Source organism: Vombatus ursinus, unplaced genomic scaffold (genome assembly GCF_900497805.2).
Source record: "Vombatus ursinus unplaced genomic scaffold, bare-nosed wombat genome assembly UNPS02009994.1, whole genome shotgun sequence".
In the NCBI taxonomy this organism is placed as follows: Eukaryota; Metazoa; Chordata; class Mammalia; order Diprotodontia; family Vombatidae; genus Vombatus; species Vombatus ursinus.
In genome coordinates, this window is record NW_020949772.1 from 4,276,541 (window position 1) to 4,293,994 (window position 17,454).

Here is a 17,454-nt window from a genome sequence, read left to right on the forward strand (position 1 = left end):
TGATGCACAGAAATCTGAGATTCCTAAATGGCCTTCTTCGAGGACCAGTAAGGCAAGTAAGATAGGATATCTCCAAGTCACTTGGAGCCTAATCTCGTCTTCATCTTCAGATTTTCACGTCCCATCCCTAGTTATGAAAAAACAGCTACAGGAGTGATGGAATACATTTATGCAAACGTCCACCCACCCTGTTTCCCTATTCTTTCTTTTATCACTATTCTGTACATGAAGGAGATCTCACACAGTAAAATAAATCATCTAAGACATGACGAATCCTCACCCAAAGCTGTCAAAATTGATGCTTAGGGGCTTCAAAAATAATCATTGCCAAACCACCCCCTCCACTTGAATGAAATATGCAAGACTCCTGGGTTATGTTAATGTATTCCTTATAAAGCAAAAATATTCCCACTTTCTTTGTTACTAAAAAGGAGTGTTCGTTTCATACCCAAGAGGGGAGGAGAAATACATCTCTCACACACAAATGGGTTGTGCCACATGAACCCTATACCTGTGACATACAAGGAGAATGGAGCCGCTGGCCGAAGCATCAGGGAATAGGGACTGAAATGTCAGGGAGTCGACAGCTTGGACAAAAATCAGATGGGAGATGGTAGCAGTAAAGAGGGTTGGGGCAGTACTTAGAGTCCCAAAATATTTAACACAAATTTCCCTCATTTAAGGACCCTTCCATGCCTTCCTAAATGTTGGTTAGAATTTGGACTGGAAATCTCACACCTGAGTACAAACATTACATTTGATGCACTTCAAAAGAACTGATGGATCTTCTCACCATCCAATCGGTTAGCAGTGTGTGAAAGAGCCCAAGGTCCCCATGGACAAACTTATGGAAACACTGGATACTTCTAATCAAGCAAAGGCATTTAGGAAATCCTTACCACAAAATTACGGTAAACATTTATTAAGCTTTAATTTTCACAATATCTTATTTCAGTTCTGAAATCAGCCTACAAATATTTCACTACATTAACATCAATCTGGCGATCATTTAATAAATAAAGGAATGTATATATACCTTTGTAAAAATAAGTTTGATATATTTAGGATTCCCAACAATGACAGCAGTAGACCTGATTCCCCAAGGGTCACATGCCTTGAGTCTTACATACATCACTAGCAATAAATCAAGTTCTTTTACAGGACAAAAAAAAAAAAAAGGAAAGCAAAAACAAAAAACCCTACAACTTTTACAAACTTAAATACTATCTAAATCTGAAATCTGGTGTAGGAAACAATATGAAATCACTACTATCAGTGCCGACAACTGGTGTTATACTTAAAGACACAATTTCCAGTTAGGAATAGGGCAAACAAGAATGACTGTTTCATTGGATGCTGAAGGGTGCTAATCGACATTACCATCACAAGAATTCAATGAAACGCTGGATTCAAGAGATTTAACACATGCGGTTAATTAAGTTGACATTACAGGAAAACCTTTATATTTTTAAAAATAGACATTAAACATATTGTCAATAACTCCATTAGCTGCCAAATAGAGATAACTGGTATGGAATGCGAACCACAGTCAGAAACACGCCATCGAAAAGCCTAAACTGGTACCAGTCTACATTCCACAGGACAGGGCATCGACAAGGCATTTATTTAATAGCAAACAGTCAGAAGAATGCAATAGTCAGGAACAAGGCTGATTTATGCCAGATACTGTACAAGCGTACTGATCGACACCTGATACCAATTAAAAGCACTGTATCACATCCGGAAAAAAGAATTCCATTATCTATAGAGAAGAGGCGGAGCTCTGAAATTTACAAACCGCCCTAGAACAAGGAACTTTTGTAGAACTGTGATGCATTTCAATGCACACCCCGTACATAGCATAGGAGTTTTGACATCTATTAACCCTAACACTTTATAAGATGACAGCTGAATTTATAGTTAGATCAGCCAGTTTCAAAAGCCACCAACAAGTATGAACCAGCAAGAGAGATGTCTTTTTTCTCAAGGTCTGTTTAAGTAGGGGTGGGGAGTTGGGAGGCAGGGGAGTGTCAGGATGAGCAGAAATGAAGCAATTAAAACTCACCCCTGACTATTCTGGGGGCAAGGCAAAGCTGGCATTCGGGAAATCTTGTTGAGAAAATGCAGGTTTACTACTCCCTAATCACATCAATGGGATTGGAGTTGGAACCTAAAGTAAAAATAAGGTGGGAGACAGGGGTGGGAGGTGGAAGGGGGGGTGGGGTGGTAGACAGCAATAGAATTTTGTATGGAAAAATATATTTCAACATATTAAGGGGATGCGCTAAGATGTCACGTGCATACGATGGGACGAGACAAAATTTGCACTGATGAAAAAAAAAATTTCTCCCAAACATTCACATTAACATTCAGTATGGCAACTTCAGAGATTCTATCAAGATGTACAGTTTGCATTTATCTTTTTCAAAATTACTACCCTTAGTAAATAGCCATCATGATATAGATATAGGGGGGAAATTAATACTGATTAATTTTATGTGGTCAGTTTATACTTATAATAGCATCATAGTATTCATTAGAACCTGTCACGAGAAGTATTAGTATTGCTCTGTGTTATTATCCTACGGCATTTAAGATATATAAAACATTGTTCAAGGTATGAGACACATGGTACAAAAATATATTTTTCCACATACAAAAGGGTGAGCTCAAAAGAAAAGGTTGGATGCAAGGGGCAGAGGGGAGTGGTCATATAATATCAGCCTTTCAGCCAGCTGAAGATCTTCTCTACAAAAGCCCCCTTCGTAGATGAAAACAAGCCTGGGCCAATTGTCAAAGGTTTGTATGCAGTATCTTCAAGGTGAATGTTTCTGTCATTAGCATCCAGGATTCTGATCCCTTTTAAAACAGGCAACCCTTTAAGAATGTTATCGCCAGTTAAAGATTCTTCATTTAAAAAGAAAAAGGCATCTCCCTACCTGTATATTAAACAGTATAAAATTAGACACAGATAAGCTTCCATAGAAAAATCAGGCATGAATCTCTTATTTCTTGCTACTCATAGGAATGGTGCCTATCAGACTTATGGTTTCTAGCCTGGGCATTTTCTCTCACACAGAGACATGCTTGTTCCCATGTATGTACATGTACACACACACACACACACACACACACACACACACACACACACCTCCACCTCCCTGTGTCTTCCTTCTCTGGTCTTGTTCTTTGTCCAGCAAGATACCTCTCATGTGTTTTACAACTTTTGAAAAATGAAAAATAAACTAATTCCACTCCAAGAAAAAAAAATTAAAGCACCCACACCAACCAATAAAAAAAGACCTAAAACTCAAGACATTTTGTAGATGACACAGCACGTCCACGTGTTCTAAGGTAGGGAGGAAACTATAAAGCGGTTAAGTATCTACAGAATCAACAATAATTCCAAAAAGTAATTTGAGGAGGGTCCTGAAACCTAAGCAAGAATAAGAATGCTTCCCTTTCCCCTGAGCCCAGCTCCCAGAGATGCTGAAAAGACACGAACTAGAAAGACATGCCTGGAACCATTTCAATGCAGAAAATCGGTGTTTCCACCGATACCCATAAAGCTCAACTGTACTGAATCTAAATGAACACTTCCTGAATTGACAGGAAGCCAATCAAAGCAGCCTTGTGTTGCATTATGTGCACCTTAAAAATAGCAGTTTCATAAAATTCGCAAAAATTGTTTTTCCAAGTTCTTCAACAACAACAACAAAAAACTATGAGGTTGTTAAATTCTGGGTTCTCCAAATCATGAATACTGCTCTGGACAGGACAGGTTTCTTGCTTCCACCAACTCCCCTCACCCCCCCCAAGTCAGATTTCCACTTAGTGGTTTGATAGGGAACCCAAGCACTCAGGTGGTCAGGGAGGAAATCAGTAGGGGAACCACCAGCATCTTAGGGCACCTGTGGGCACATCCACCATCCCCTAAGATCTTGAGGAGCTTCTCTGCACACTTCCCTGAAGTTTTGTCTTTTGTTCCAACGGATTTCACTCAAGCCGATGGGAGCGTACCAACTGGCAAACCAGAACATGTTGGTACTGTTGGTGACTCCCCTACCAAACAAAGCACCCTCAAATCCTTCTATGATTCCAACCTATCGCCCTGTGGTAACTTCTCTAAGGACCACTGAAAATAAGGACGCTGCAGACTTCAGACAAAAAGCACCTGGAGATTCTACTATTAAAATGTTAAGAATAAAACCTGAAGAGTGCTTATTGCTGCCCAGTGGTCCTGAGAGGATGCTTAAACAACTTGCAAGGTGTGTTACCTGTTTTTTTTTTCCTTTCTGAGGCCCCATGCAGGTCTAAGTCAACCCAAAGCTTCCAAACAAGGCAGCCCTTAAAAGAGGCTTCTCAAAGCAAGACCTGCCTGTTGAGAGTGTCAATGTGACCGCCATCTTGCTATCAAACTTCAGACTCAAGGCCCAAAAACATTTCTCTCCCTGATCCTTGGATTTTTACTTTCTAAAACCCTTTGGAAGAAAATCCCCAGTTTCAAGTATGACAAAATACAGAGCAAATCCCAGATCTGCTTGCAAAAATGAATTGTTCATTTAAAGGAGACTTGAGAAAATAAAAATTATTTTTTTTTAAAGGAAACTCAAAAGGGGCAATGACAATTCTAATAATTAGGTCTGTTGGCCTAAACTCAAAGTTTTCTATTTGTTCACACACCAAGTGACACCTGATAACCCAACCTGGGGGGGGGGGCCCTCCCTCAAAGCTTACAACTTGTGAAAATGGAAACACCTCACACGTGGAATCCACGTTGTCTCATTAGAGCTATGAAAACAAATGCTTGAGATTAAGCTTCTCTAAAATGCCAAATTCACATAATCTTCTCCTCACTTTAAAGTTGTAATAGACTTGACTCGATCTGCCTTTATAAAAACCCTACAAAATATGTCTTTAAACACTTGAAAAAAGTAATTGTATGTTCTATGCATGGATAAATTTTTTAGTCTACAGCTAATGTGGGTTTTATTGTTTGAAAAAATATTTTTTTTTTACACAACTAATGGTTCTCAGGGTGTCTCAGTGTCCTACATAAGTTATTTGAAAATTCTTCTCAGCCTAAAGTTGTAATGTGGTCCAATAACCTCACAATGTGCTGTTTTGTTGCTTTGTAACTTTTAGTAAGATAGTGCTTTTTGATTTTCCAAGAGCTGGTGAAAGGTGATTAACCTGGCTCGTCTCATTTGTCACTGTCTCGATCGATGCCTTCGAGCACCCGGGAGAGGCGAATGTTGAGTAGTCTGATCTGGCTATCGAGGTGGTCAATCTTCTCCTCCAGACTGTGGCTGCCCAGGCTGAGGCTGGAGGCACCGCCGCCCCCGCCGGTGCCTCCGCTCCTCCAGTAGAAGCCCACGGGGCCTGTCATAAAGTAAACGGCGACCACTAAGCAGAGGGGCAGGACGGCCTGCTCAGGCTCTCCGTCATACTTCTGCAGGATGTAGACACAGGAGAGGGCAAACAGGGTGACCCTCACAACCCAGAAGAAGCGACCAAACAGGACGTGCAAGAGATAGAAAAGAAATCCCAGGAAGAGGGACAAGAACCAGTAGGCCAGGAGGACAGCGCCGACCAAGAGCAGAGCGCGGGTGGGGTTGTTCGCCACGGCCGCGGGGCTAAAATAATGCGTCAAATTGGAGGCTGAAAAACAGGGAAGAGGAGAAAAAAAGAACTGAATGACCTGCAAGGGATTAGGGGTGCCCCCCTACCCCCCCCAATTCCAATGTGGACACAGACAAGATGGGTACAACATTCAATGCTGACACTTATGGGTCCCCAGAGCAAATCCCCTCCCAGGAACTACCACCTCCCCCCCCTAGACTGTTAGCTCCATGAGGGCAAAGACTGAATCTGTCTCAGGAGTCCCTTGGTGCTAATTTACCACCTCAGTCCTGATCTGACCTCTCCTTGGGGTGGGAGGTCACCCTGGGCTATGCAGAGGAAAGCTCAAACTTGTTATTATTCCCATTTTACTGATGAGTAAACATGACCATGGCACATAGTTAGAAAACTTTCTACAGGAAGTCTTTCCCAATCCCTCTTAATTCTAGTGCCTCCCCCCATTAATAATTTCCTATTTGTCCCGTCTACAACCCGTTGCTTGATTGTGAGCTCCTTAAGGGCAGAGACTGTCTTTTTCTTTCTTTGTGTCCCCAGTACTTAGCACAGTGCCTGACACATGTAAGAGCTTAATAAATGCTTATTGATTGACTGAAAGCATCAGAGGAATGATTCAAACCAGGTCTTCCTGATTTAATTCCAGGACCAGCACTCTACCCACTATACCCAGACCTTGCTAAGCAGACGTCTGCCTTTAACCATGTAGGACTTACCATGCAAGGAAACATTAGTCATCTTGTAACACAGCCAATTCCACTGTTATATAATATAATATAAAATTATACACACATATTGTGTGTGTGTGTGTGTACTAGGTGGCACCACAGTGCACAGAGCACTGGACCTGTGGGCAGGGACAACTCATCTTCCTGAATTCAAATCAGGCCTCAGACACTTACCAGCTGTGTGACCCTGGGCAAGTCACTTCACCCCATTTACCTCAGTTTCCTCATCTGTAAAATGAGCTGGAGAAGGAAATGGCAAACCACCCCAAGATCTTTGCCAAGAAAACCCCAAATGGGGTCACAGAGAGTTGAATACAACTGAACAACTACACACACATATATACACATAGGAGTAGTTTTTCAGCTGTTTTAGTGTATTTGGTTGTCTCAGTTTCCTCATCTCAAAATGGGATAATAACTAGAGAACTGACTATGAAGGGTTGTTGGGAGGATGACACGCCACAGTATAAATAACGTCCCTTGAAAACTTAAAGGACAAGGTACATAACCCACCACTGTCACTAACTGGGATTCCCAGAGCACAAAATGACTGTACCGTAGAAAGGAGACAAAAAGACAGGGGGAAACTGAGTGGGAACGAAAACTCACTACAGAGAACCACCCAAACAAGAAAGTCAAGGTGTCTGTGCCGAGCATTTTGACTACCGCTGATCCCCTCCCTTTCCCATTTATTGACTGTCCTCTCACATCTGAGTGAGAGGGCACAGAGGGCTGGGGCACCACTGTTCCTATTTCACAGGTATGAAAACTGAAGCCCAGAGGAATCAGTGGGGGCCAGGCCCTAGCTCTCTGGGGGTCTGGTCACTGATTTAGCACCGGCCCCTCAGCAAGGATGCAGACGCTGCTCCCTTAAGGTTCGTGTAGCTGCTGCCCTGTCACATGCAATCTCCTGTAATCAGGTTCAGTTCTTCAGGGCTTGCTGGAAGAGATTTCATAATCTGGGAAGATGGTAAACACAGAATCTACATGGGATTGCAAGGAATTGCTTTATCTGACTTATCTCCCAAGAGCCGCTGTTAAAGGTCCCAGTGGGAAAAGAGGAGGCCAAAAGCAACCCCTGAATGAGCCAGACCGCTCTCCTCAAGGCATTCACAGTGACCTGGACTCGAAGAGGCAGAGTCGAAAACCGGGCCTGTCTGTCAGACACACAAAGCAGCGAGCCCTCAGAATCATTCACTGACCATTCTACAAATATTAAGCCCCTCTATTATGTGCCAGGCACCAGAGGTACAAAGACAAGAAGGAAACCATCTCTCCCCTGAAGTAGTCTACATCCTACACCCATATGGAGATAAGTCAGTAAAAGTAAATTTTCAGAGGGCTACAGCAGGGCAGGCAGGCAGACAGGCAGGCACTGTAACAACCGGAGGGATCAGCTGAGTGGTGAAGGGAGCTAGGGGTTCCAGGAGGCGTTAAGGGAGAGCCTTCTAGTCACGTACAAGGAAGAGCATACAAGGAGAAGGGTGAAATCAGTGTGCACAGGTCACCAAGAGGAGGAGTCTGTCCTTGGTACAGAAGAACAGACAGCCAATGAGGCTTCTTGAGCAGAGGAATGACATCCGTGCTCTGGGAAATGCCAGTGTGCTTGCTGGGCAGAGGAGGGAGAGGGAAGCGTGTGCAGGGGGGGAGGCTAATTAGGTAACAAGGGCCTGAGGTGTAGCCCAGGCTCAGTTACTGGTCCCAAAGACCCCCCTCACCCCCGAAAAAGAGTGCAAAGCAAACAGAGATACCAGCTACATACAGACAGATGGCAAAATGAAAGGAGACCCTCCCTGGGCCTATGCCTCGACTGGTGTTAAGGGGGAACCATAACACCACCTACCCCTTGATAGAAGTGAGGTGATGAGCAAGCTAGGAATGTGGTCAGAGGGAACCAATGCCCCAGAATACCGTCGCCTATTCCAGACTCCGAAGTACTGATCCGCTCCCTGACCCAATCAAACACGGCCAGTTAGCAGAAGAGTCGACAGTCTACCTACCGTCGATTCCGAGAACGTCCAGCAGATCAGTCCAGAGTCTCCACAATGTCTCCACTAAGACGTCCACGCCATTTACAAACCTCTCCGTTGACCTGGAGAAAAACTACAAAGACCAAGAAATAAAAAAAGAGTTGGTAAGGAAGTCCATGAATTCATTTCTCCAATTTCTTCCACGACCTGGTCACGGGATGGACTACCTATGAACTTCTGTTCCCTGCCCAAGATAAAAAGTTTTAGAAATGGGCGGGGAGTGGGAATGGAGGAAGACAGACAATGAGGACAGTCTGGTGGGGGGCCAGAAGTAAAAAGCTTCTACAAACACAAAACCCCTGGCTCAGGCAGCATGCGAGGCAGGAGGGGGAGTGGGAGAGGAGGAAGAGGCTATTCTCCAGTGTGCCCTTCAGGGAAAGGTCATCTGTTCAAAACTGGACCACAACTTATGGCCACTTAATGATTCTGAAGTAATCCGTTCCCTTTCCCTAACATCCTGTTTTGCCTCTTGTGTGGACCATGAGCTGGTTAATGTGGAAGATATAATAATGAGACAGAGGTGCCGAAGGATTGCGAGTTCTTATGCTAAATATAAATAAAGACAAGGGGCTGACTTCATTATCAATCCAATATGCTGGTTGGGCTGTCCTCCTATGGAGAAGGAAGAAAGGAGAAAAGAGGAAAGAGAAAAGAGGAAGAATGCAGCCATTCTGAAGGAACCCAAGGACCTTTTGAAGCCACATTCAGAACAATACAGCCACTAAAGGACGCCATCTTGTTATCTTCAAATAAATCAGGCCTGTCTCCAGGAACAATCATCTGGGACCCTATGAGAAGTCCAAGATGGGTCAATGTACTGACCCCTGAGAGCTAAAAACAGATTCTAGGGGAGAGGGAGTAAGCAGCCCAGCAGAATCCAAGAGGCTCACCACCTTCAAGGCAGGAGTGGGTGACTACTCTTACAGTGATGCACCAGTGAGGAAATCTGAGCTCAACCAAACCAGGAGTAGGGAGAAAAAGTGTCCTCAGCAAGGACTTTAGGGAGAAAGGGCTGGCAAAAAGGCCAACTCAGGATGGCGAAAACAAATGGCCCTCCAAATAGGACCTGCAAGGTTGTTTGCTGTGTGGAAGGGGAATTAGATTTCTTTTGTTTCACCAAAAAGATGAAGAAGACCAAGGGGAGGATGGGGGAGTGAGGGAGGATCCTCAGAAAGGGAAGACTTCCTAAGAATTAGAGATGACTACCATGCTATGAGAAACACATGTGAGGAATTTAGAGAAGCACAGAAAGACTTACATGGACTGATGCAAAGTTAGATGAGCAGAACAGCCATGACCGTAACATAAATGGAAGGAAAAACAAAACTGATTTCTTCTAACTGTAATGAATAAGCCTGGCCCCAAGAAATGTGAAAATGTACCTCCCTTCCCTTCTTTGCCAAGGCAGAAGAACAACAGGGATGGATTCTGCATCTACTGTCAGACTCAATGTGTAGGTTGGCTTTTTTTGACTTGTCTTTTATAAATTTTTTTTATTTTAAATTTTTTATTTTTCTTTTCACTTCCAAATTCTCTCACCCCATCTCTCACCCATTGTGAAGGCAAGAAATACAATATTCACTATTATATACATGAAAACCAGCCTTTTTAAAAAAAAAGTTAATAACAGCATTTATATGATGCTTTAAGGTTTACAAAGCACTTATCAGTACCAATGGGGGGGAGGGGGCACAACACGACCACCGCGTCGTCTCAAAGTAGAATATCAGCTGCCTCAGAAGACAGTGAACAGTTTCCGCTCACTGGAAGGCTCCTGAGCAAATGAGGAATAACCTCTTCTTATGAATGTTGTAGAGAACATTCTTGTTCAAATTTGAATTGAACTAAATAAATAGTCTGTGGTTTTTTAATTCTGAAATCCCTTTTTGGGGGGTTGGTATTTTAAAGGAAAGTCTCAAGAAATTCCCCATCCCACCACTCACATTTGTCATGGATCCTACGGGCTTTGTTGTGGTATTAATAGAGTAAAAAATTCTAAACCACTCTAAGCTACTTCCAATCTGATAGCTGAGGGAAATTTACCTTGTCCAGGGCCCAAAGTGCCATTGAGCAATCTAATATACCCTTAGGGAAGAAAGCAAACCAATTAGGATCTTTTACTGAAAAGGAATCATGCCCCAGTGAAAAGCTACAGAATTCAAAGATTAAAAGACCTGGCTTTAAGTACCAGCTGTGCCACCTGCTACCACCTGGAGGGCCTTGTGTAAATCAACCTCTTTGGGCCCGAGTTCCCTCACCTATAAAACAATCAAGGTGGGCCTTGCTGATCTGGAAGGACTGTTTCAAACTCTAAAGTTGGGCCACTTAAACTGAGAAATTACCTATACAGGGGTGGGGAACCTGTGGCCCCGAGGCCACATGTGGCCCTCTAGGTCCTCGAATGCAGCCCTCTGACTGAACTGCACTTGAGGACTTAGAGGACCACATGTGGCCTCGAGGCCACAGGTTCCCCACCCCTGGAACTTGGCCAAAAAAAAAGAGCAGAAGGTCACTTGTCTTTTCAAGAAATACACTTAGAAAAAAAAAAACACACACACACACACACAACAAAAAAAATTCCTTATTTCCCAGTAGACTTGAATTGTTTGGCTAGGGGTTGCTTTCTTATTAAACTTTTTGAGAACATTGAGACTTTCTGGTGAACATTAAGATCTTCAAAGCGATCTAGGGGACAATCTGGCCCTGGTGTAATCAACCATTTGACCAGGAACCTAAAGTAAGGCAGCCAGTCAAGTCACTGCTGGGGGCGGGGCCCAATCTGCTGAGCTCTGCCTCACCACAATCAGTCATCTGGCCACCTGGGCCCCTTGCAATGCTGCCCAGCGCCATCTCTCCCTCTCCCTCTCCCTCTCCCCAACTCTCCTGCAAAATTGCAAGCGGCCTCCAAGAAAATTGAGCTGTGGCCTGGAAAAGGCTTCACCACAAAGGGACGATGAGGCACAGAGGGGGGGCGGGGGGGCCCATCTCTGCCAGCCCTGAAGGCAAACCTACTCTATGAACTTCGGAAAGATAGGACAGATATTCGCTCTGTTATCTTTGCTGCTCACACAGGGGCAAGCCCAAAGCAGACAAAGCCTTGCCCTCCCTCTCCCAAGGGTTTGGCTCCTCTTTAGCTCCTACAACTCTGGAGGCAGAGCACAGCTTTAAGACCATTTACTTGCAATACTTGCAATACTCTTTCCTTACAAGTAAAGAAACCAGACTCAGAGAGGGAGGTGTCTTGTTCAAGGTCACCGAACTGAGTGACTGAGTTAGCAGCAAACACATGCTCCATCCAACTAGGCAGGCTGCTGTGGGCTCCCAGGCCACGTCCCACTCCTTACCCGCTTGGACTCCCTCCTTCAGAGCTCAGGGCCCCTGCATGGGGCCCTCGGATTTCTTACGGCCATGTCTCTTTCTCTGTATCTGGCCTCCTCCAGCACTCTGTGTCCCATTTCTTTTGTCTCACTTGGCATGCAGCGCCCTGCAGGGCCATTTAAATGTTTCATGTACACATGTATGCTCTCCAACCAGATCACAAGCTCCCTGAGCATGGAACCCATGGCTAGGCTTGTATGTACCATCCTACCTCTATACCAGTTTGTACTACAACCTCTACACCAGCAGCTAACATTTATATATCACTTACTATATGCCAGGCACCATGTTAAGCATTTTACGATTATCTCACTTGGTCCTCACAATAACCCTGTAGAGTAGGTGTTACTCTTATCCCCATTTTACAAATGAGGAAACTGAGGCAAACAGTGGTGAAGTGACTTGCCCAGGGTCATACAGTCTGAGGCTAGATTGGAACTCAGGTCTTTCTGACTCCAGGCCCAGGGCTCTATCCACTGCCCCAAGTACACATTAAGCTCTCATTTCACAGCAGTCTGGTACTGAACCTCAAAGCCCTTTAGGCAGGTCCAAGGAAATCACAGGATCGTAGGCCCAGAGCTAGAGGCCACAGAGTCCAACCCCCTCCTTTTACAGATGAAAGGTGAGGCTCAGGCAGGTTAGGGGACTTGTCCAAGGTCATACGGGCAAATACGCATCAAAGGTAAACAGTTTGCTAGCAGGGTCAACCATCTACACCAGCCACTTCAGAAATCTCCCAAAGAAAGAAATTTGCTGCCATCTCAAACAGGGTCATTCAATTCACCAGATTTCCAAAGGAGACATTTCTGTCTAGTTCTTAAAACTGGATGGAGGGACACACCTTTTAAAAGTAAATATACAACAGCACTTTTTTCCCCCCAAGGCTAGCTCTATGACTCTGGACCAACAGAAAGCCAGAATGTTCCTATCAGACACACAGCTACACACACACAAACACACACCCTCTCCCAATGACTGACATTTATAAGGTGTTTTGCAAATGAAGCACTTACATTCTCTCCTTAGAGACTCTTTCATCAGACAGTTATCCCCATTTGAGAAGGGAGGTTAAGTGACTTTTCCATCTCACACATTTGACGTACTGGATTCGAACTTGGTTCTTCCTTACTGGGTCCAGCACTCTTACGAACTCTGCTTGATGTCTAACCACCATGTCATACCTTTGGAACTAACCAAAGCAATCCTAATAAAGACCCATTAAATGAGCTTTATTGAAAAGCTCAGGCTCTACCAGTATCCACTCTTTTTTTTTTTTAAAGATTCAAAAATAAATGCATGAACTGCCAAATGAGGTGGTAGTTACATTCCATGGAAAATCAAATCAGTACAAAGTAGGACTTTCTTTGTCCTGAATTTATTTTGACTTGAGAGACACTATGGCCTAAAATGGCAGCCCTGAGCCATGAGGACCCGAGTTCAAGTCTCACCTCTGACACAGGGTAAATCACTAACCCTCTCAGGGTTCTCACTACCAACGGCAGAGCAAGTGCCAATAAGGGGCAACAAAGGGCGTTTCTCATCCCAATGAAATCACAGGACAAGTTAAAGATAAAAACAAACTCTTGATTTCCTCTAGATTTGGAATCAAGGACCTTGGATTCTAATCCCAACCCTCCTATTTATTAGGTGTTTAACCTTGGGCAATCTGCTTATACTCTGTGCCACAATTTCCTCATCATGAAAAGAGGGGATTATACTTAATGCCCTTTAAAGATCCTTCCTATTCAATCAATTGGTAAACATTTATTAAGAGCTACTATAGGCCAGGCACTGTGCTAAGCAAAGAAGCAAAAGACAGTCCTGTCCTCAAGGAGCTTACAATCTAACCTAATACTCTAAATCTATGTTACACTATAAGACCTTCTTCAAGATTCAAAGCCTCCTTTTAGTTTCTGGTGAAGAAATTAACACCTTGTTCCACAGACTTGATACAAGTCCTTTTATGAAACAAGCTAATGTTTTGGAGAACACTCGCTCCCCACTTTCTCTTTGTCTTGCTACTATGTTTAGATCCCTTAGGCTGGAAATCCAAAGACTGCGTTATACTTCAGAGATAAAAAGCAAGTCCTATAGCCAGATAATTCCTCATAGGAATGATAGATTAGGATAGGATGGTTAAGTGAAAGCTACAAAAATACATAATCCCAACAAGGTCATTTGTTGAAAAAGTCACTCCACCAAACTTTTTAGTAAAGGCTAACAAGGCTGAGGGTCTGGTTTGGAGGTGCCTTGGTTCTCCATCTCTCTAAAAGGAAACCTTTGACTCACATGCTCTCCCCAATTCTTCCAGAGCTAGAATACTCCAGTTTCTTTTCTTCTGGATATCAGAGGTACCAGTCAATAACTTTAGTTCTTAGAATTGGTCTAAGTACCTACCATTTAGGGGGTAAAAAATGCACAGCCCTTAGAAGAAGCAGAATATTGAGAAAGATGAACAAAGGTCATTACTTCTGGGAACTCTGCCAGTATCAGCAAGTGCCTCAACTGTTCCGGATAGATCCTAATCAGTGCCCTGTACCTTGTCCCACAAACCTAATGTTGGAGGCCACTGGGTGCCGCTGTCAAGGCAACAACTTGTACTTTCCCTACCTCTGTTCAGTGAGGAGATAATAAGGCCAGAAGACAGCTTCTAAATCAAACAGTTAAAAGTTTTATAAAGAAAGAAATAAGAGAAAGAAAGCCAAATGTGAGTGCAACTCAAGAGAGTTGAGTCAGGAAGGAGTGCCAAGGGCACTTTGTGCCCAAGCTCTGCTGGATTTCCCTAAAGAGGATAATGTGCTGTTAAGTTTCCCCGCAGAAGTGGGTTGAGGCTCTGTCGTGGTAGGATGAAAAACCCTAATAAGACTAAACTAGGTGGTATTTACACAAGGTACTATGAGTTGGGGGGGGGGGGGTGTCAGTCTACTTAGAGAAATCTTTTTTCATTTCTTGGATGAGGTGAGGGGAGTGAGGCCCACCCAGGCCCCACTCTGAGTCCCAGATTCTCAGACGGTTCAGCTAAGGCTAAGGCCAGCACCACCACCCCCATTCCCCACTGTGAAACAATCAGTTAAAAGGGCTGCAGTGAGCCTTCCTTGGGGGTCCCCCGAGGCCAGGGCCCGGGCAGTTCGGCGCAGTCCACCAAGGAGCTAGGGCCAAGGAGAAAATCTAGGGTGAGGTGGGATTTGTAAGACAGCAGGATGACCAGAGAGGGAGCCCCAGGTACCCACGAACCAAAGTGACCTTCGTTCTCAGCCCCGACCCCAGAGATGGATGGGGGGCAGCGAGGGGCAAGCTGGAGAGAGAAGCCCTCCCCTCCCAGGACCCTAGGCGCGTCATAAATGCCCCTGGGCCACATGGCTCCTCCCGAGGCTGAGGGGGGCTCCCACAATCCTGGGGGACCCCGGCACTCCCAACTGACCCCCGCCGCTTCCCCAGCCTGCCTCCCCGGGTGAAGATGCCCAGAGGCAAGGTGACCCCAGCGGCGGAGGCGCACGGGGAGCGCACGGGGGTCGCCCCACCTTCTGCACGGCTCGCACGTTGTCCTCCCCGCACAGGCTGCTCACGCTCTGGTAGACGCCGCTGGCCGCCCGGCGGAACGTGTTCTGCTTGTCGGCGCCGCGACCCCGCGCAGCCTGCGCGCCGGGCCCCAGCAGCAGCAGCAGCAGCAGCAGCAGCAGCAGCGGCAGCAGCGCGACCAGCTGCACAGGGGGCCCGGCACGCGCGCCCATCGTCCGTCCCGTCAGCTCGGCGAGCCCCGAGGACCCCGGCACGGCCTCCTGCGCGTCCCCTCCGGCCGCCGCCGCCGACTCCCGCACGCTCTGCCCCGGCGCCCGCCCGCGCCTCCGCCGCCGCCGCCGCTCCCGCGCTGCTCCAGCTGCGCTCCTTCCGCTTCCGCAGCTTCGCGCAGCGCCCCCGGCGGCCGCCGCCGCTCCACTCCACGCCACGCCGCGCGGGCCCGGCCCCGCCCCCGCGCGCACCTCGGCCCACGCGGGCTTGGAGCTGGAGGAGAGAACGCGAACCGGAGCCCGGCGCAGGAGCGGGACCGAGGCTCTCCAGCTCCCTGTGCGCGCTCACTCCCCTGGGGCCCCCTCCAGCCACCCCAGACCCCCAGACCCCCGCGCATGTCTCCTTCCTACCTTCCCTCCTTCCTTCCTTCCATCCATCCATTCATTCATCCTTCCATCCATCATCCTTTCTTACTACTTTCCCTCCTTCCATGCATCCATCCATCCATCCATCCTTTCCTCCTTCCTTCCAGCCATCCATTCATCCATCCTTCCATCCATGCATTAAATGGTTTAGTGAAAAGTGGTTGAAAACGATGACTATTGTTTTCAGACCTTAATGCTTGTGCTTTCCCTCTAAGATATGTCTCCAATTTCTCCTGTTTGTTCATACTGATTTGCATAGGTATCTTCCCCACCCCGCAGCCCCCATTAGATTGTGAACTTTGTGAAGGCAGGAGCTTTTCTTCTATGTATCCCCAGTGCTTAGCACGGTGCTCCGCACATAGTAGGTGCTTAATGAATGCTCCTTGGTTTGACATATACACATACAGGCAGCTTTTCCCATCCCTTCTTAATTCCAGTGCCTTCTCTGTTAATTATTTCCTATTTGTCATGTATATGGCTTGTTTTATATTGATTTGTTTGCATGCTGTTTCTAGATTGTAAACTTCTTGAGGGCAGGGACTGTCTTGCCTCTTTTTGTATTCGCAGCATTTAGCACAGTGCTTAGCACATAGTAGGTGCTTAATGAATGCTTGTTGATTTGACATATATAATTGTTTGCATATTGTCTTTTATATTAGACTGTGAGTGAGCTTGGTGAGAGTAGGAGCTGTGTTTTGCCTTATATGAGTCCCTAGTGCTTAGCACTGTGCCAACTAAACTCCCGCCTTCTGCAATGTTTGTTGATTGGTAGTAGGTGCTTCATAAATAACAAAAATAATCATTGAATCCGTGATTTAAGAACCATTGAGATAGAACTTAAAGGGATTTTAGGGACCATCTATCTAGTCCAAGCCCCTCTTTCCATTTGAGGAACTAAGGCCCAGGAAATGAAGTGACTTGCCCATGGTCACACTGGCAGTAAGTGACAAAGTCAGAATTCAAACCCAGGTGTTCTGAAACCTCTAACCTAGTAATTTCCCCAGAAAGTTGTTCCCAGGAGTTTCATTCATTCAACAAACATTTATCAAGTGCCCACTTTGCAATATGATGGGAGAAGTACCGACTTTAGATGGCACAGGGTCCCTGTCCACCTGGTTCTTTTGAGTAGAAAGTTAAGCTGCAGCCATAGAGGCTACTATGGAAATGTGCTTTGCCTTACTTGACATGTCTAATAGATATTGTATTGCTTGCTTTCTTAAGGAGTGGGGAGGGGCAGGAGGGAGAGATTTTAGAATTCAAATTTTTAAAAAATGAATGTTAAAAAATTTTCTAAATATAGTTGAGAAATACTTAATTAAGCAAATATACATACAACCATAGGGAATCACACACAATAGCAATTAATTAGTCAAAACCTCCACTAAAATTCTCCTCCGATGCCTTTTGTCTTTGGTTTTATTTTGTATTGTTCCCCTTCATATGCTCTCCGTTCCAGTCAAAATGACCTGGTAGATGTTCCCCATATAGAATATTCCTGGGCCTTTGCCCAGGTTGTCCTCCGTGTTT

The 17,454-nt window shown here is 45.3% G+C and overlaps 1 protein-coding gene across 1 annotated transcript; it reads right to left on the reverse strand.

Moving 5' to 3' along the window:
• Nucleotides 1-906: 906 nt before the first annotated feature.
• On the reverse strand, nt 907-15,504 carry BRI3BP (BRI3 binding protein). The gene is made up of 3 exons (XM_027853559.1): nt 15,295-15,504; nt 8,366-8,468; nt 907-5,661 (listed from the first exon to the last, which is right to left on the reverse strand). The coding sequence occupies exons 1-3, from the start codon at nt 15,502-15,504 to the stop codon at nt 5,204-5,206; spliced, it is 771 nt and encodes a 256-aa protein (XP_027709360.1). The 3' UTR covers nt 907-5,203.
• Nucleotides 15,505-17,454: the final 1,950 nt, after the last annotated feature.

Bases quoted from the DNA above. Each gene is read 5' to 3' on its own strand.
- BRI3BP (XM_027853559.1), bottom strand. From the start codon at position 15,504: ATGGGCGCGCGTGCCGGGCCCCCTGTGCAGCTGGTCGCGCTGCTGCCG. The intron at 8,469-15,294 runs GTGGGGCGACCC...TGGTCTTTGTAG, and splicing joins ACGTGCGAGCCGTGCAGAAG to TTTTTCTCCAGGTCAACGGA. The intron at 5,662-8,365 runs GTAGGTAGACTG...CCTGTTTTTCAG, and splicing joins GGACGTTCTCGGAATCGACG to CCTCCAATTTGACGCATTAT.